The sequence below is a fragment of the Exophiala aquamarina genome (assembly GCF_000709125.1).
Source record: "Exophiala aquamarina CBS 119918 chromosome Unknown aczIA-supercont1.1, whole genome shotgun sequence".
NCBI lineage: Eukaryota > Fungi > Ascomycota > Eurotiomycetes > Chaetothyriales > Herpotrichiellaceae > Exophiala > Exophiala aquamarina.
The window spans coordinates 1054874-1073508 of NW_013550587.1; the positions used below are offsets into that span (position 1 = coordinate 1054874).

At 47.8% G+C, this 18635-nt stretch overlaps 9 protein-coding genes across 9 annotated transcripts; 3 read left to right on the forward strand and 6 right to left on the reverse strand.

The window, feature by feature from the left end:
- Positions 1-316: 316 nt before the first annotated feature.
- Positions 317-1281, forward strand: A1O9_00376 (uncharacterized protein; the record flags this gene model as incomplete). Its single annotated transcript, XM_013409540.1, has 2 exons — positions 317-495; positions 891-1281. The coding sequence occupies 2 exons, from the start codon at positions 317-319 to the stop codon at positions 1279-1281; spliced, it is 570 nt and encodes a 189-aa protein (XP_013264994.1).
- Positions 1282-1841: 560 nt separating this feature from the next.
- On the reverse strand, positions 1842-3470 carry A1O9_00377 (uncharacterized protein; the record flags this gene model as incomplete). Its single annotated transcript, XM_013409541.1, has 2 exons — positions 1842-3401; positions 3459-3470. The coding sequence occupies 2 exons, from the start codon at positions 3468-3470 to the stop codon at positions 1842-1844; spliced, it is 1572 nt and encodes a 523-aa protein (XP_013264995.1).
- A 1515-nt stretch (positions 3471-4985) lies between these two features.
- A1O9_00378 (uncharacterized protein) lies at positions 4986-5569 on the forward strand (the record flags this gene model as incomplete). The annotated part of the gene is made up of 3 exons (XM_013409542.1): positions 4986-5178; positions 5301-5438; positions 5547-5569. The coding sequence occupies 3 exons, from the start codon at positions 4986-4988 to the stop codon at positions 5567-5569; spliced, it is 354 nt and encodes a 117-aa protein (XP_013264996.1).
- A 429-nt stretch (positions 5570-5998) lies between these two features.
- Positions 5999-8482, reverse strand: A1O9_00379 (uncharacterized protein; the record flags this gene model as incomplete). Its single annotated transcript, XM_013409543.1, has 15 exons — positions 5999-6300; positions 6359-6423; positions 6480-6734; positions 6785-6855; positions 6909-6916; positions 6968-7020; positions 7079-7199; positions 7247-7325; positions 7386-7487; positions 7604-7705; positions 7734-7808; positions 7863-7916; positions 7979-8173; positions 8223-8276; positions 8333-8482. The coding sequence occupies 15 exons, from the start codon at positions 8480-8482 to the stop codon at positions 5999-6001; spliced, it is 1686 nt and encodes a 561-aa protein (XP_013264997.1).
- A 543-nt stretch (positions 8483-9025) lies between these two features.
- A1O9_00380 (uncharacterized protein) lies at positions 9026-10566 on the reverse strand (the record flags this gene model as incomplete). Its single annotated transcript, XM_013409544.1, has 2 exons — positions 9026-9469; positions 9523-10566. The coding sequence occupies 2 exons, from the start codon at positions 10564-10566 to the stop codon at positions 9026-9028; spliced, it is 1488 nt and encodes a 495-aa protein (XP_013264998.1).
- Positions 10567-11287: 721 nt separating this feature from the next.
- On the reverse strand, positions 11288-12362 carry A1O9_00381 (alcohol dehydrogenase; the record flags this gene model as incomplete). Its single annotated transcript, XM_013409545.1, has 6 exons — positions 12119-12362; positions 11896-12045; positions 11740-11847; positions 11554-11694; positions 11435-11497; positions 11288-11380 (listed from the first exon to the last, which is right to left on the reverse strand). Coding segments are annotated over exons 1-6 (609 nt in total), but the record flags the coding sequence as incomplete, so codon positions are not given.
- Positions 12363-13080: 718 nt separating this feature from the next.
- Positions 13081-13671, reverse strand: A1O9_00382 (uncharacterized protein; the record flags this gene model as incomplete). Its single annotated transcript, XM_013409546.1, has 1 exon — positions 13081-13671. One exon carries the CDS (start codon positions 13669-13671, stop codon positions 13081-13083), a length of 591 nt encoding a protein of 196 aa, XP_013265000.1.
- A 575-nt stretch (positions 13672-14246) lies between these two features.
- A1O9_00383 (uncharacterized protein) lies at positions 14247-15857 on the reverse strand (the record flags this gene model as incomplete). Its single annotated transcript, XM_013409547.1, has 4 exons — positions 14247-14578; positions 14629-14843; positions 14889-15391; positions 15459-15857. 4 exons carry the CDS (start codon positions 15855-15857, stop codon positions 14247-14249), a joined length of 1449 nt encoding a protein of 482 aa, XP_013265001.1.
- A 1446-nt stretch (positions 15858-17303) lies between these two features.
- A1O9_00384 (uncharacterized protein) lies at positions 17304-18225 on the forward strand (the record flags this gene model as incomplete). The annotated part of the gene is made up of 2 exons (XM_013409548.1): positions 17304-17462; positions 17512-18225. The coding sequence occupies 2 exons, from the start codon at positions 17304-17306 to the stop codon at positions 18223-18225; spliced, it is 873 nt and encodes a 290-aa protein (XP_013265002.1).
- Positions 18226-18635: the final 410 nt, after the last annotated feature.

Sequence of the window (18635 nt, forward strand, 5' to 3'; positions counted from 1 at the left end):
GCCATTCCAGTTCCTAAAGCCAGATTCCATACGGTATAGCTCTAGCTCCAGGTGCGATGTGGCGTTATCACCGGCGACCGCACGTATTTCAATCCGTCCGAATGACGTCCACGCACGCCTCCTCTCACAGCGAGAACTGGAGGCAAGGCACATCCGGTACGTAAGTTCGACATTCTCCTTGCCCGCGGCTGCGGAAGAATGGTCATTTCGCTCATGAGAAAATTTTCCGAGATAGCCAACAAAGTCGTGTTCTGCACTGGAGGGTCGAGCACAATCTGCTCGGGTCAAGTGCGCGCATTGGTGGCTCTTGGTGCGAATGCTTGTATTGTCGGACGAAACGTCACCAAGGTTGAAAAGGTCGCGGCTGAGATCGCGGCTGCCAGGGTCCAGCAGCGTGGTTCTCGGCATTGGAGATGTAGAAGTGCGTGATCCCGAGAAGGTGAATGCGGCGGTCGAACAGTGCGTCGGGGAGCTGGGTGGCATTGACTACCTGATGTGAGTTATTATTCACTTGGTGGCCATCCCGACTCTCTCTCCGCAGGATGAGTATGGTGTGGTATCAGACCCAGGCCAGTGGATAATGTTTGACATATTTTGGTCTGTCTAGAGCTGGCGCGGCTGGGAACTTTCAATATTTCCGAATTGTCGCTCAACGCGTTCAAAGTGGTCATTGACATTAACCTCATCGGTTCGTGGATCACCGTCAAGGCAACTCTACCGTACTTACTTCGTTCGGCGGAGAAGTACAGGAATGACGGAAAATCAGGTATGTATTTTTTGGAGAGCTCTCGCAAAAGAAAGGCCAGGCTGACACTCCTACGCACAGCACAGACCAACGGTACCGGAGGTCGTATAATTTTCGTCAGCTCGACGAGCTATCATTGTGCCAGGGTTGCCCAGGCCCACGCGTGCGCTGCAAAGGCTGGCGTCAATGCCCTTTCTAATATCTTATCTCTGGAATCCCGACCCCTTGGAATGACTTCCAACATTATCGCACCCGGGCTAATCGACGGGACAGAAGGTTTGCAGCGCCTGTCTTCGCCCACATCACGCGAAGCAGCCGTCCGTGCTGTTCCTCTGCAACGCTTCGGCCTCGTCAAGGATGTTGCTGATGCGACTGCTTTCCTCTTTGGGGATACTGGAAATTTCGTCAATGGCACGTGTCTGGACGTTGACGGAGGAGCATGGCGTGTGCAAGGAGCGCAGATGGGCGGCCGTCCTTACCCGGATTCCTTGCAACCCTCCATAGAAACAACTCTGAAGTCGTCGAGCAGACTCTAGACACATGTTCGACAGACAACGCAAAGAATTCCTTAGAGTGGTGTACTGATTGCCCAATGTTCTTTTCACAGGCCAGATTTATGTGTCAACAGGCCTGAGGACCCATTCCTGTGAACTAAGATGAAACCTTCAAATCCAAAGTGACCAAAACGGATGGCCGTCATTGCACGGGCTCCACGGTAGAAATACGAGAGGCCGAAGAACTCTCTGTCGGCATCCCAAAAGACCAGCTGAAGTCTACCTAATCCCTACTCAATAAAGCTAACTGCATAAGAGGAGGTCTACTCAGATGTGCTCTAGCATGCGGGATAGTATTAAAAAGAGTGCACTTGGGGAGTGACTGTTGATGTGCTCTCCGTGCTTTTGTCTAAGTCTTTTGTAACTCTCCTTTTCCCTTAGAGACATACCTAGATAGCACTGGAGTGGATCACATTTTACCTACACTATGATCCTTGGGTGGGACGGTGGACCATACTGAATAAATTCAAAAGCTGCCCCTATACAATGACTTTGAATGTCAATAATATGAGTACTGAACCTCTCTTGTCCCACCACTGTGGTCACAGGTCGCGTTTACTCATGGTAGAAGTACTTCCCAGCTCTGAGGCGTACCCCCTCCACATATCCCTCATCAGTGTTACGGACAATACAGCGGCCCAAAGTGGATATGCCGCTACACTTACTCGCTCTGAAACTCCTATCCACGATGCCGATATATTTGCCGCAAGCTTTGGAGTGTCCATCGCCGCCAAGCATCCGCCGAAACTGAGAAGTGCAATTGTTACCAACGAATACACCCGGAATGTAATTCCAAATGCGCTGGCCCCGGCGCCTACAGCGAGCAGTATGAATGGAAATCCCACAAGTGTGAGTGGCCCATGCAACGTAACCGTAGAACTTGTTTTGACGGCTCTCAAGTGCATCAGAGAGAATAATGTCACGACTGTCCCAACGACCTCTTTTCCTAGGAGTCCGATGGCTGCGCGGCGTAAGGGCAAGTTTCCCCCAGCTGTGCTGATAATCCCAATCCCAAAGACAATGGTGAGTAGACTGCAGGCGACAAACAACGGGCCAACCAGGGCTCTGGTGAGAGAATCAAGGGCATTCAGCTCGCTAATGGTTCGCCAAGTACGGCCGTAGCTCTTCCACCCTGTAACTGGAACCACTACTGGCACCATGTAGATTACAGTTGACAAGAATCCACATAGTAGCATCCCACAACATGCGACCTTTTGCTCCTTCATTGACGAGCCAAAGCATCCTTTCGAAATGCCAAAAGCAATCGCGGCCCATAGCACGATAGCCAGCACAAAGTATGATATGGCCAGGTGGATACCTGTCGCTGAGGGCGCGAGGGCCAACGGCAAACTGGCTGTAAGACTTGCGTGCATTACCATTACAGCGCCAAGGCTAGCTGTTCGCTCGTATATACAGACCATGAGGATCCTGTATCCCGGCAACACGGCAACGTAGAAAAGGATTTGTGGCAGGAACGCAGTCACAGAGAAGCGACCTGATGCGTCATCCATACCACTTCCCCAGACTGCTACAATCAAATGCCAAGCTCCCCATAGACCTCCAACTATGAGTCCGGTTGCAAGGATGCTGTGCCTGGATCTCAGCTCCCTCACTGCGAACGCAGTCCACCCGAGTTCCTCGAAGAAGCCGGCGGCAAGTGCATAGGCGAAAGCCAGGACAAGAGTGCTAGCTTTATCATCAGAAGTGAAGATGACTGGCCGGAACATCGAGTCGACCAATGACAATACCGTGAGAACGGTAGCAATCGACAGTGGAGCAAGCAGAAACGCTACAGCCCACCAGCCGACCCCTGAATGACCTCGGGGTACAAGGCTGGAAACCAGCCTTTGAAATCCGACTTTCCCGTAAACGAGATATATCATTAACACCCCGATCAAACTGGGACCTGCCAGCATAACCAGAACAACCCACGGGAGTAACAAGCTGACTTGTTCTTGTGTGCCGGGAAACCCTTCCCATCCGACAACGGCAAGTATACCACCCCAAGAAATCGCAAATGTGGACACGAAATATGTCACTGTTGAATGCCTGTAGATGGAGCTCGACTGGGCCATTTGCCACTTTCCGCCTCCTCGGTTGCACTGAGATAAATCTGTTTAGTCTCCTATATAAGTAAATAGAATTAAGGGAAGCCTTACCTGAGTAGTCATTAGATTGTCCGTCGATGCGGCGACTAGGCCGGAGTGACTACAGAATCTTTCCGTCGTCAAGATAATTTTTGCGTTACTTACTCTATTCACCTCAAATTAAAATATCTCAGCAGCATATAATGAAGAAGGAGAAGCCAACGATGCGCTAATAAATCAACACATGATGAGCCACGGGGTGGTGTGACTTTCAGCCCAAGCTTGGCGGTGTCGCTTGAATGTGACAAGCCTGCCACCCTGTTAGAAATATCGCGCGACATCACGAAAGATAGTTCGACGCTCACGATATCAACATTTAGAACACGTTAGGTGGACAATGTACAAACCCTTTTAAGATTTCTGTCATAAAGAAGAATGAGTAACGTAGAGTTCCAACATACTGCGCTCTACCACCGATGCCACGCTCCTGCGCACCCCGCGGGTGCAGGACAACGTGCCAATTGAATGGCTACCACTCGGTTTCCATATCCCGGCCAGCAGGCTCCCTCTGACCTTCAAAAAACTCAATTGGTCACTTATCGGTATATATGACTCGCCGCGGGAGAGATCCGACCGGACGCCAATGAAAAACATTAGGTTCCATCTGCGTGGGGGACCACAATGATGAACATGTCATCCTTCTTCTTGGCTGTGTGATCATGCCAAGTTCTCTTGTCTGCGATGACTCTAATTTCCTATCTAGGGAATGTAAAGGAGAGCCGCGGTGTAGATCGTCGCACCCATGCTTTTGAGCTTTAATTGCTGACGAATGTCACGGGGTATGTCTTGCTGATTATTTACAAAGATATCGCAGAATTAGGTGGCAAGACGGTGGCCTCCGAGAAGAAGGGGAAGATGTTCTCAGGACCTGGGTGCTGACCATGGCCATCAATGAAATTACACAGCGTCAAGCATGGCGCAGAACCGATCACTATAATGCAGGCACGCCAAACCTAAATCTTGTCACTGAAGACCTACCATTGCCGTTGAATCCAACAGCCGCTTTGATCTAGGTTCACGCTGCGTCTCTAAATTAGAGGGACGCAAACATCTCAAATAGAGGTAACCCATGGCCAGTTATTCCCAATGGCATCATTTGCAACGATGCGGCTGGCGAGATTATAGCTATAGGCGATAAGGTTAAACGCCTCAAAGCTGGGGATCACGTCGCCCCAATAACTGACACAGAGTATGTTACGCATCGCTCAACGGGTCGATCTTGGCTTGCTGCAAACGAAGATTGCGTACTAGCCACCTATATCGTGTATGATGAAGAAGATCTTAGTAGGTTGCTATCCTATCAACCTTGGGAAAGCGCTTACTTGACGCCCTGTACTGGTGTTACAGCTTGGGCCGCACTAAGAGATGTTGGTATCGGGAAGAGCGTTTTAATTCAAGGTGAGTATATAATGCTCTGGATAATACTTTAGTTAATTATAACTAGGGACTGGTGGTGTGAGTAGTTGGGCGCTTACACCTACTCGAGCTTCAGGTCTTAGAGTGATTTTGACTTCGTCGAGCGATGCCAAACCAGACAATATGAAGGCACCTTTTTGTGACCAGATTGCAACGATCAATTATAGAACCACTCCAACCAGGGGCGAGGAAGTCCTGGAGATAACCGATGGTATTGATGTTGACCTTGCCGTAGAAAATAGTGGATCTTCGTCTTTGGCCAAGAGTCTGAGGTGTACGCGAAGAGGCGGCATCATCAGCCAAGTAGGATACCTCGGTAAGTAGAGACCGGAAGATCTTGTGGACCTCATACCGACTAATTTCGATCGAAGAGTGATAGTGAGGTAAGTGATCTCATTCTTCTATGGTGATAGTAGAGTTCTAACCTCTATATTAGAGGCATCAACGCTGGCCCTTTGTCTGATATGGAGGATCTGTACTCCGCTTTGGAAGCCACAAGAATGCAACTTGACGACATTGTACAGAATGTTTACCCATTTCATGAGGCTGAGGAGGCGGTACAGTCTCTTTGGGAGGGTAAGATGATTGGAAAGATTGTACTTCGTCTGTAGGGCTGAGTACGTACTCCCATTTAGGCTTCAATACTAAGGTATCATTAGAAAAGGTGACACGTTATCACTCTAGATAACCTGAAAATATACCTATAGAGTAATATATACAACTTGTATGAGATCTCGAAACAATGACCGAGCAGTTAGGCTCCTGAATCTGTGCAGGAAGAATCACTCAGGAGGACATAACACCATCAGGTTCTTGCTCTGACCTTCAATACTGCAGTTACAGATATAAATTTCATGGATCGGCAAGTAGATTCACTCAGCTTTGAAATCAATATAAGCCCTTGAGGTGCTTGGGATAAATATATTTTAGCTCCATCTCGGACTTCTCATATACTATTCTGCGCTGATTATCTGTAAAACAGGAAGCGCATAGCTCAATGGGTCCTGAACGTTTGATGAGTTCCCCGGACCTTACTTCTCACCATACAGGGCCTCCTCTGATTCTGCAGGATTGTCAATGTGATTGTTGAGATCCTTGACGGGGTCGATAAGAAATAATGAGCCTGCTCCCCCGCGTTAGCCAGCAATTCGGTGCATTAGGTTAGCGAACATCCCTATGAGACCGCAGGCAGATAAACAAGAGGCAGCAATCCAGACCGACTTGAAAGACCCCAAATATGCTTCCTGAAAAGCACGAGCGGCTGCACTGATTATCCCAGGTGTTATACCAGGGACTGCAGCAAGCTGGTCTGGATCACCGCTCGATAAGCCCAGAATTAGCGCTGGCACAGAAGATCCGGGCAATCCGTTTTCCAAAGATGCTGCAGAGACCTTGCTTGCTAAAAGGTTGGTTATTCTGGAGTGGAAGATGGCGGTGTCTAAACAATTGTTAAGGGAAGAGACTTGAGAGCAATCTGGGCAAGGGATCGGACTTACAAATAGCCACACCAAGAGTCACACCAAGCGACCTGATTCCTGCTACGAGACCGCTAGTGATTGAACTTGAATCTCGTTAGACTATTTCTGAGTCTCCCAAAATTTGCGTGCTTTCACTTACATCAATTCTGGGGGCGCACTTAGTTGAGCGCTTGCAACAACAGCGTTGAGGATGAAAGCGAGTGCTACACCGAGAATGGCTTGGTAGCCCCAGACGGCACTGGTACTACCCAGAGATGTAGTTGCCATGCAGATGGCCCATGTAAGTAGGAAAACGAATCCCATCACGTTGAGACTACGGAGATTTCTGAATTTGTAGCATATTAGAGCGGTTATAGGACTGAAAACCACGTAGCAGATTAAGCATATCGTAAACCTTCAACTAGGTGTCAGCGTGTGTACAGTAAACAGAGTACAAAAGCTTACACCAAGGAAACTCCTAGCGAAGTCGGTTCATATAGTACTGCAGTTTGCGTCGGGACATAGATATTAGCAGCCTGTCCGAGTTAGTTTGCAAAAAGGACATCAACAAGCTTTGCACCACGCATACCGCAAAAACTATATCGCGGTTAGCCTTTCAAACTTGCTCTTCAGATTCAAAACCCGTACCTAGGCCTTCACAGAAGATTGAGAACAGGGATATAGCAAGGTTCCTATCCCGGCTTCGAAATATAAGCTTCCATGTAGTTGATATATAGCAGAGAATGGGATTTCACTTACGAAAATAACGCGTGGGGTATGAAGCTGTCCTTTTTGATTTTCCAACAATAGATTGCAAGCAACACGAACATGGCGACACCAAGAAGGAAGGGTGCGAGAACATGTGCATCGCTCCAAGGATCTGTCACGATCAGTATTGGATCATCTCTTGGCAATGATTGTGCGTACATGGATTGTTGGCCCAAGAGAGGCCCATGGAAAATAGCACCACTGCACACATTGTGATCGCATAACCACACCAATCCAGCTGCAGTAGGGTTGATTGTTAGCTACTGAGCTTTATGGAACTGCCGAAGTAGTAACTTACTCGACGCAACTTCTGACTGGTATTAAGAGATTTCTGAAGCTCAAGTACTGGCGGTCGATAGAGTGCGTAGCAGACGAAAGCAGCGATCGCAAATATTCCCGCCTGTTTAAAGGTTAGGAGCAAATTCATCCGCAGAAGCGAGCTCATTTTACATTTATATAGTAAAGCTATTTCACTTAGTTCAGTAACTCGATAGAACCAGGAATTATCGAACTCACATATCTGAAGCCTTGAAGGCCATAAACATCCACAAACTTTGCGCCTGCCAGAAGTGCAAATATTGACCCAGTTCCACCAGCCTTGGATTTGGTTACTTCAAGCTGTAGAAATGGAAGTTAGTAAACTTACTGCGTTGATACTGGCTTGCCCGGCCAGTCTCTGCCTGCGAGGCAAGACTTCTGAGGCTACTGCAAATTGCAGCGGCTACACTTCGAATCAGCATTCTCATAAGCTCAAGGTGCTGTAGAATTTTCTTACTGTAGCCGCAAATGCAGCACCCACGAACACCTCACCCGTAATTGCCATGCCCATCTATTTTTAGGTTCAGTAGAGAATGCATAGGAAGACATTTCGATGAACAACATTGAACCTACCGAATTCGCTCGCGACGTGATGATAGTCCCGACACATCCGAGGAATGACAGAATTATCAAAAGCCATCTTCGGCCCCAGTAGTCTGCTGCCTGACTAACAGGAGGTGCGAGCACGACAAAAGTTATCGTTAATGATGAAAGCATCCAGCTGGAGTTCGCTCCGCCTCCTACGGCTAAGGCCACAGTGCCAGCGAACTTCGATCTGATCAGCGTTACATCCGCGCCTGCTCCTGGGGTATCATACTACACCTGTTGCAACCAACTGGATGAGCTGAGCAAAAGAGAGAAAGGAAACGGCCTGTGATAGGTTAATTCTCAACCATGAAGGACAAGCATTTTGAGTCAGACACTTACAGCGACAATTAAGAATGTCTTGAGATGCAGGTGAGGTGCTGGTTCGTCTTCAACATGTTCTAAAGTGACCGTATCCTCAGATAGTTCACCCTTATCCTTGTTCTGAGTCTCTTTGGGAGAGATCTCATCTATTGCTTTGTCTTCTTGCATGGTGCTACAATATGGCCGTTCAAAAAAGTATCCTGATGAAAAAGTCCTGACAATAAGACGACCAAGGGGCATAAGCGCGAGGATTTATCACTTTATTACTAGCCGCAACAGACTCCGCCCTGCCCTTGTTCAACCCCATCTTCTGCCCCAGATTTCAAGGGGCGGAGGAGACCGGGGTAGGCTTCGGTAGAGTGGTCCCGGTCAGCAGATAAACCCGAGAGGACCACCGGGTCCTAATGAGCCAGTCTAGATTAGACGAAAAATGGAAGAAAATTTTATGCATAAGTTGCCTAAGAAATTTGAATTATGCAATACTTCGAGGCAGGAGCAGAGAATTGAGCCTGGTTCTTCAATATAGGATGCGCAGTCGGTCAGAAAAGTTTTCCCCTTTGGAGTGCTGCCTGCTTTGGGTCCTCAAGGCTTACATCAAGTTGATAAGGTTCGTCATCATCTGTAAGATTCCCCTCAGCTTCCTTATCTTTGGTCTATGTATGATTGCTTTGCGAGTTGATTGCAAACTTCAGACATGCGGTGCTGGTACACTCACCGCTTGGTAGGTGGCTGGACAGGTCTAACATGAAAGTTGCGACAAGCAGGCTCTAGGACTCCAAAGTCAAGCTGCCTCATGTCTTCAGGCTGGATGTTTGGATCAGGAACGATGTCGTATAACTGATAAAGACGGGATACCGTGAGAAACAGGCCCATCTCCGCTAAGTGACGTCCAACGCAATTTCTTGGTCCATAGCTAAATGGCCGAGACATCTGCCTCATTTCTTCAGTCGCATCTTCCCAACGTGAGGGCTGGAATTCCAACGGTTCAGGGAAGACTTTTGGGTCTCGTGCCGTGACATAGCTGTTAGTCTCGACCGTGATGCCCTCTGGTACCCATTTACTTCCGATCAACTTCCCCGGCGACACTCGAGGAGCCCCACTATTGAGCGGCCCACGCAGGCGAAGAACTTCTTCAATTACACAACCTAGATATTTCTGACCTTTGTTAACTATGTTCGAGCAGACTACAGTATATAGACAGTACTTACCAACTTCGAGGCTTCTTCGTAAGATGGTCTCACTGAAGGATCTGGAAACCGTTCTCTGATTTCTTCAATAAGTCTTTTCCTGACCTCAGGGTGTCTTCCACACTCCCAGATAAGATATATCGTCGTCGCAGCCGTGGTTCCAGAGCCAGCTGTGAGAAATATGATGGCGTTCTCCACGAGCTCCTGTTGTGTCAGCTTTGTTCCAGTCTCCGCGTCTATCGACAGCGCAAGATTCTGTAAAAATCTCCCTTTAGGCCCGAAGTCAGGTTTCTCCGAAGAACGGGCCATATAAGCTGCCACATGAGCTCGACTAAACTCTTGAAGTCTGCCGAGGCCCTTTAAACCTTCTCGGAATGACTTGATTGGAAGATACCGAAGAATAGGAGCAAATGACATTGCTGGCACCACTGTAAAAAATGCCTGAACATCATGATGCGCCGTAGGGGTTTTGCCACTGAGACAATCGAAAGACTCCCCAAAACTCAATTGGCTCACAATATCCAAAAACAACTCATATGTCCTTTCCAGAATATCCACACTTTGCCCATCTCTGTCTCCAAAAACGGAGACGTACTCGTCGATTTTGTCTCTTAGGAAGTCTTCTGTTTCGAGAAGACTTTTCACTGAGAAGCTGTGAGATATCAAGCGACGCAGACGTGAGTGCTGGTGGCGATCTGTCGCATTTAAAACATTGATTTCCCCTGTAGCTGACAATCCATCGTATGCACCTGGATCTTTCAGGCAAGGCCTTGAGCTCTGACCATAGATTTGCGCAAAGGTTTCCATGTCCGAGAACACCAGATTGTTTGTACCCATACGGATCGGGCTACCATATTTTTGTAGAAGCTCATATTGTTTGAAAGTCCTCTCTCGTCTGAAAACGGCGAGAACAGTTGGTAGGTCAGTAAATTTCCCCAACCACGGTCCTGGATAGTTCGACAGAGGATGGAAAAAACATCGTCGAACAATGACTGCAACGAAAAGCAAAAGAGCGAGACTAGCGAAGATGGCAGCGAGCTGATGCCGCGGAGCAGCTTCCTCCATAATGATGACTATGCCGAATTGCCTGAATTCAATAAGCCTGTGGGTATTTGCCTTGAACGAAACGAGGCTTAATTACCCTGTCATTTTAGTACAGAATTTTCCTCGTCCAGGGAAGGACTTTGAGGGTTGGATTTTTGCGGTTCTCGGAAGCCCGCCGGAAAGACTGTGGCCGACCCGAGGCGTTCTCGGAAGTCCCTACGAACTTGGACTGGCGTGATGAGTGGAATTGGATTGTTCTGGCATTTTCTAATGACACAAGAGCAAAGGAATCCACAACATTTTGGCTACCATTGTTGTTGTGTGCGATTACTAGGCTAGATTCTGAGGATAGAGAGCAGTATGTTAAAATTCAAGCAGGCAGTCTGCAAATCCCAAGCCCTTGGGCATATTGTTCGAGATCCCAATTAGCAGGAGTGCATCACCAGATCGCCCCACATTCACCCTGTCGAGTCGATCGCCCCAAGCAGGTCAGCAGGTCAGCGTCCGCAACATTTCTTCCAGGGTCAAAGTCCATCTCGAACGTGTGATCCGAGTAATCGGGTGGAAATTGGTAGGCCATTCAGTAACAGATTATCCATCCAGTCGTGGGCTCCTGATATTTAACAGAGACTACAGAGCCAAGGCGGACAAGGCTTCGAGCGATCGACAACAGTGCGTGACGCCAGGTTATCTTAATGCCAGCCCAGAATCTTTCTTGTTAGTGATCTTCCATTACATTATACTGGCAGAACATACCAACGATGATCTCTCGTCCCGTCATAGATGAATTTCTGGCGGCGAAGAGGAAGGCATCGGCGCAATCTTCTAAATTGGTCTCCGAGGGTCATCAGAGTGTTGCAAGCGGGGAGATTGGTTCGAAGATACACACCTCCTGTTTTAATACCGCTTGATCTTTACTCATTTGCAATTGCTCTTCACTGAATTTTAAACCCTTGGCGATTGTCAATATGAGCAGCCTAGTGTTCAAGGAAGTTAAAATTGGCTCACCCATTCGGTCAAGAGGAGTCCTGGCAGAATGGCATTCACTCGGATCTTTGGACCTTGAGTGTACGCTAAACATCTCACAAGTTGAAGACCAGCAGCTTTCGTGACTGCATATCCCATACTGCTCCCCCCCAGTGCGATCCCCTGCGCGTGTGAGTGGTACTGATTTGTGAAGTATTACTTTCTTACCGCGACTGAAGAAGTGACGAGGAGAACCCCACCGTCATCGTTTGTATTGAATATTGGAGAAGCTTGCTGCATAAGCACTAAATGAGACATGACGTTGACCTGCCAACACTGCGAAAGTCAGAGATATTGGCATAATCGACAGGTCAAAGCTGCTACCTTCAACCATTCTTCGTGAGTTAGGGCTTCAAGATCGTTGAAGTCTGTGAATTTGGTCCAGCCGGCGTTGTTGACGATGATATCGAGGCCTCCAAGTGTTTTTATAGTCTCATTGACGAGGCGTATGCAGTCCGCTACTATTCCTATATCCTTTGGTGATGGTGTTAGTGCGAGTGTCTGTTGTTCTGCAACTATGTTCAGTGCCACGCTTATTTTCACTTACCCCTTTGATGGCTGTAGCCTTTACTCCGAAGCACCTCTCACATTTTTCCACCATTTCCTGCGCTCTTGTCTCACTGCTCACATAATTTACCGCAACGTTTGATCCTTCTGCAGAGAATTTTTCACAGATCAAAGCTCCAAGTCCTCTCCATAATAGTTAGATAGGGTCGTGTAAATTTGGAGGATGAAACATGCCTCGATCCCCCTGTCACCAAAACGTTCCGGCCTTTCAGGCTGTAGGGCATGTTGAAAGATCAAGATATTTCCGTCTGTCAATACTCACCCACGACTAGTGACGAAAAACTAGGTCAGAAGGCCCGGGTGTTGGAGGGGAGGGCGGGAGTGAAGGTCGACTGCGATTTTAAAGCTATACACCGCCGCCATTTTACGCAGAGATCTACCCTTCTTCTGGTCGGTTCGGCAGCTTCTACCCTCCACTTATTGCTCGGTATCGCCCACGACTTCCTAAGACTCTGTGCATGTATCCTTCATGTACACACGGGTGGATGACGGACCTCACTCCGCTTAAAGCCGGTATGACCTGACACCAACTTCCCCCAGCTCACTCGCCACAGTCCACACCAAAGATATACAGATGAGGCATCCGTGCACTTTTGGTCGTTCACCTACAGGAGAACAATAGTTATGGCGAAAGCCGGTCCGATCCGTTGGACTACACTACGTAAGGGCGGACGTCGCAATCGTTGTCCGCTTAGCGAAGGCTGAGTCTACAAGCTTAAAGTACGGGCCCGTAAGCTCATTAGAATATAGATATAGACAATAAATGTACTCCTGGTTTAACGTTGTGCTCGAGCACAAGAAGCTGCGTTCGCTCCTTTCTAAATCTTTCTATTCTGGCCTACTCAACCATGACTGTCAGATATGTTACTTTCGTCGAATTGCTTGTCTAGCACTAATAGCAGGACAACGAGCCCTTCTCGTCCTGGTGCCCCTTTTTTCTCTTTAGGTACTCGCTGCCACACCCGGAATATTTCCGTATTCCTCTTTGAGCTCTATGGATCCTATTTTCAGAGGCTGTGCTTCTTGCAAAATAAACACCATTCGAGCCCACTTGTCACGGCTTGGATTCTTCCAGGCATGGTTGGTTAAACGTTGGATCACGATATCTCCAACCTTCAGCGACCTCTTTTCACCCGAGTCCAACCAGCATTCCATTTCACCAGCAGTAACTATACCATAGTCAATACTAATCGTGCGATGCATAGGTTGAGCCTCCGCATCTCCGACAGGTGCAAAGTCACAGATACGGAGGACCGAACCTCCCTTGTTTATCAAGCCAGGCTTGGGACCCTCGAGGAAAGTTCGATATTTCGCAATGTCGTCTTCGTTGTCCAGCTCAGCCGGAAAGTTGGAGGTGGTATACATTAGATAAAAATCCACAACGTCTGTGATCGGTTGACGTAACACCTCTGGGGACGTTTCGGTATAGAAACAGGACTTCCCATCATTTGTGTGCGTGGTGATATGGCGTTTGGGAGAAGGCAGGTCGTATAGCTCGTACTTGCTCTGCAGACTAGATGGAGTGTCTGACATCGTGGCTGACGTTGTGCGGAACGCTGAATGAATGGCAACTTTGACCCTAGAACTGGGAATTGATTTTTGCATAAAGGGTCAGCAAAGGTTGATGTTTCTGAATATCGAAGGCTCCCCTTAGTCGGACAGATAGGTCCCGCTAAATCTGCAATCTAGTTTGAATCAATAGGATACAAGCATAAAGTACTATCTTCTTCCGGTAGGGAGGCCAAACCGGGCTCCGGAAAGCGTTGGGGTAACCTCCAGAGCTTACAAGCCGAAGTTTCGGTTTACTCCACCTCCCGTGATCATTTTCTTTCCTCTTCCTGGCTGGCAACAGCAAATTTTACGCCATTGTCATACATTTATCTCCCAAACTCAAAATGCAGAATGATAGAGTATACCGATGCCAAACGAGACATGAACCTTTCTTTACCCCCAGTCCAGCCTCGTTGTCAAGCGGTCACTATGTAGAGGAAGAGGACAAACGGTCATGCTGGTTGCTTAGTAGTCCAAGGGAATAGATCATTGCCCTGATGCCCAACTTAAATATCTCCTACACAGAATCCGATCCAAAAATTGCAAGTCCTCCCTGCTTATCTCCAGTGTCTGTAGAGCTTAAGGACGATATAAGAGGTCCCGACCACCACTCCAGTGAACAACGGCAGGACTAGAAGGATAAATCCAGTCAGCATACCCTGAGCAAAGAAGTTTTTGTCCCCTTCTTTTGGTTGACCTGTTGGCTTGAGTGGCTGTAAAGAGTCATTATACAGTGTCTGGCTCATTTTTAATCCTTCTCGAACGAGTCCCTGCAGGTCAAGCTCGCCAGAAAGCCTAGTCACGAACTTCGGACTTGGAGTTTCCATCATATGCCGGCGGTATCTAGCGATCGGAGATACAGGATAATCAATCGGGGCAGCGGGACCGACTAGAGTGTGTCATTAATCTCCCCAAATACTTACCAACTAAGAGACTTACCAAGAAGGTTGGCAGGAATATGATTCACAAAACTGACGTTGGAGCGAACGAATTGGGTCAAGTATTTAGCCACCCGAGGTCCAGCGAAAACATACAATGCCAACAAGGGGTTCTGATCGTCCTTGTTTAAGGCATCAATAGCATCATCTTGACTGCTAGTTGCCAAAAGGTGGATTACATTAGCTCGCCTAGAACCGTGGACCTGCAAATAGTCTCTAAGATTCATTAGCCTCTGCAGAAATTAATGTCGATGAAACTACCTTCCAAGAACCTTGATAACTCTGAAACCATTCGCATTAAGAAGCAATTCCTGTGGTATGGTCTCACTAGCTCTCTTGGGTACCATTTCGTTGACCACATTTGTATCTTTTCTCTTCTCGATAGCAACATGGCCGTTGACAGTCGATAATTGTTCGCGAAACAACCGAACAAAATCGTCTTCCACATATTCATTGACCAGAATACAACTTGGAGCATATGGACCACCGCTGGAGAAGAAGGTTCTTGAGCAAAGAATTTCTTTGGTGGCGAGCTCCAGATTTGCTGTGCGGTCTATAACTGCCACTGTCCCCAGCTGAGGTTGAGATCTGAGGGTACGTCTTCCCGTTAGCGACGGTAGAACACCAATTTGATCAATTACAAGACAACGATTCAAGATTTCACTCGGTGGACGAGTGCTCGTGACTCCATAGGCAGTCATATCCAGTGATTCTATCAGGCATTGACGAGTGACGCTGCTCGAGTGCATGAAATCGGTTGGCAACTGCTCACCAAAAATTCCGTTAGCGATGACTAGATACCAATTCGAGGCCTTGCTCTGTTATACATACTTCAATGACACAACAGGACCCAGCAGCAATGCAGGTGCACATGGCACACATAACGCTGTAAAAGAACGTAAATGCCTCAGGCAGGATATAGACCAAGTCTTCCGATGAACTTCCGCCTCCATTGTTGCGGCCATTCTTGACGCTGTATTCCCCATCTAGGGTTTTTTTCAGATCTAATTCCTCATATTGTTCTCTAAGTTCTCGAAGAGTTAGAGAAACCATGAGCTGCGCTTCAAGCTTCGAGAGGTTATCGTCTTTACAAGCCGCAGTCTCAATATCGATTCGATGACTTGTAATCCATTTGTGGAGGGAGATAAACTGTCTCTGTCGGTATCTCAAATCGCGAGTTCTTCCATCAGCCGCGGTAGATATCACGGTCTGGATCTCAATCGATGTCATCCTCGGATTGGGCACTGACTATGGAATAGGAAAGGATGCAAAGGGAGCAAGAACCAAAGAGGTCGGGAACAAACGAATTGATTAGCTGGTCTTAGTTTTTCACTCAATGAAATTCTCCTTGTCGTGGACCATGGACGGGAAAAGCCCCTTGCATTTCATGATCATGAAGTTTCAACGCAGATTGGGTCTGAGCCCGGGTTATGCGAGCGGGTGTCCCGACGTCCTGATCTACACCCGACGATGGTCCCGTGCCACTAGAGAATCCAGGCAATCCCACAGAAAACCTGGATTCTGTGAACCAAACCCATTAATCCTCAATCAACCTCGTCCTGGAAAAAAAAAATCTCCAGTTCTCTTAAATATATAGTATACGTATTTTACAAGGAAAGGGCGTCAAAGTCGAGATTCGAAACAAAGACTCGTTAAGCACTTAATTGTTGGGTTCGAGATGTCAACCGCAACCATAACCACAAATCGACAGGAGATGGAGAGAGCAACGAGAATATGTGCAAGAAACACCGCAGGCGACCTAAGTTCGAACGAGTCTGTGCAAAATTCACTTTTTGAAAGCCATAACGAGACTCGACAGCCGGTCAACAATCCCGCATGGTGGCCTACGAATCACCGCCGAATTCCAGACTACCTTCCAGCTCGTTATCACCCTGAATGGCACGAGCTCACGGACAACAGTGCTATAATGCCTTTTGTCATTCTGGTGTTGTTTGGTGGATGTCATTTAATCTCAGTAGGTGAACCGCCTGAGAGTCCGAGAACACTATCCTAGCTAACTAGTTTAAGTTGGCCGACTGGCTTCCAAGACAGCTTGGCTTTGAGCGCACTTATTTCACACGTCGGATAGCTGGTGAATGGTAGAGAAGGGAATAGTGACCTTACATTCCTTCGGATTGATGAAGAAAGTGGTTCCTCAAAGCCAAAGACTGTATCAACCATAGAGCACTCTACCTTCGTGGCCTGTTATGGTCCTACATAAGGCTGGGTGGGCGGGGCCGAACGCTCTGATCTAAGCGTATAGGTGCATCCTTTATCACCCATTTATCCATATCAGAGTCAATTGCATCCTTTCTAAGATTAGGTTGCTCTGCCACAGTCGTAACTATGTAAAGAACCTCCTGGGTCGAGCAAACAATCAAATTTGAATAAAACATTTCAGTTTCATACCCTCCAGGACATGTCTGACTAGTTATGGTTCCCGAAGGTAAAGAGGAACAGTATTAGAAGGCAGGGTCTGCGGGAGAGCCGATGAATAGGGACCGACCACCGGCACTTAAAGTCGCTTTTAAGTCACTCTAGAGCCACCACACCATTCATAGTCACTGGCCTGTAAGCGTCCTTCTAGATTTCTTGTTGCTACAACAATCCTGGATAACAGGCTTATCCCTTTGTTCTACGAGCCAGTAGTCAGCCTTTCTCATCACCAGCGGCGCAATGCCTCCGAAACTCGAGACCTCATCGAGACAGCCGCCAGTGTTACTTCTATCTCATGGTACTACGATGCTTACGGGCGAGCGATCACATATTCGAGACTACTGGAAATTGCAGGGCGACAAGGCCCTTGATTATGGGATCAAAGGTGTTGTCATTATGGTACGTTGAGCTACAGATTCTTGATTTCTTCAAGATGCAATCGTGACAGCTATATCTCCAGGGGGCTCACTGGAATGTCTCGGGAAGAAAAGTCCACGTGGCAACCAACGCCAATGTAATTCCGGAGCCAGTTGGGTTGGTAAAAAAGTCGGAATGGGCACACTACAAGCCCAATCCGGACCTCGAGACGGGAGCTCGATGCGTGGAGATGCTTAAGCAAGCTGGATTCGATGCTATCGCTGACCCAGACTTCAACTGGCTCATTGATACTTTTCCATTACTGACACGTATGTTCCCTGATGGCTGTCCCCCAGTCACCATTATATCTCAAAATGAGTACTTCGAGCCGTACTTCCATGTGGAGATAGGCCGAGTGTTGCGACCGTTAAGGAAGGAAGGCTACCTCTTTATCGGTTCTGGTGGCGGCGTTCACAACCTCTACCGCGTGCACTGGAAGTATAATTGGAAATATCGCGATACGTTTGCGCAGGAAGTACCACCGGACAGTGGGAATCTTGAATTCCGACAAGCGTTAGAGGATGCGCTCTGCAAGAACGGTGGCGGTCCAGGATTGAAGCGTGCTGTGGTTCGACTAATGAAACATCCTGATTACCGCGCTGCTCACGGTACAGACGATCACTATATGCCGACATGCTTTATAGCAGGTGTGGTTGGTGAGGAGGAGGATCGCAATGATTCAGTAGTTCTTGGCGCTGAAGTTTGGGAATTGGTAAGTGTCAGAGGAAACAGTCCTTTCTTTTAAATCCCTGTCCTCTGAATACCTCTCCCCGATAACCTTCAGCCACACCCTTTACGACGACTTACTAATTTGGTGATGCAGGTGAATCAGTGTGAGACTCAGTTTTCTATTGGAGAATGGCCCTCTAGCGGACTTGTGGGAGGTTAACTTCTTGGGAAACTAAGTAGGAATCTGGTGTGGTGCGTATCACATGTGTTGGACATATCTTCAAGGCAAGGTTGCTGTAGACTTCACTACATAACTTATCAATCTGATAAAGCGAACAGTTGAGGAATAAATTACGACCGCAACCGGATCGCCACGTTCTGGTTTATGTCTGTAGGGTGTTGTCGGGTGCCCCTCGGGCCAGAATCTCGAGGCGTGATTGAGAGCGGCCCATCCTCCACATGATTGCCATATTTCAGTCCTTTCGG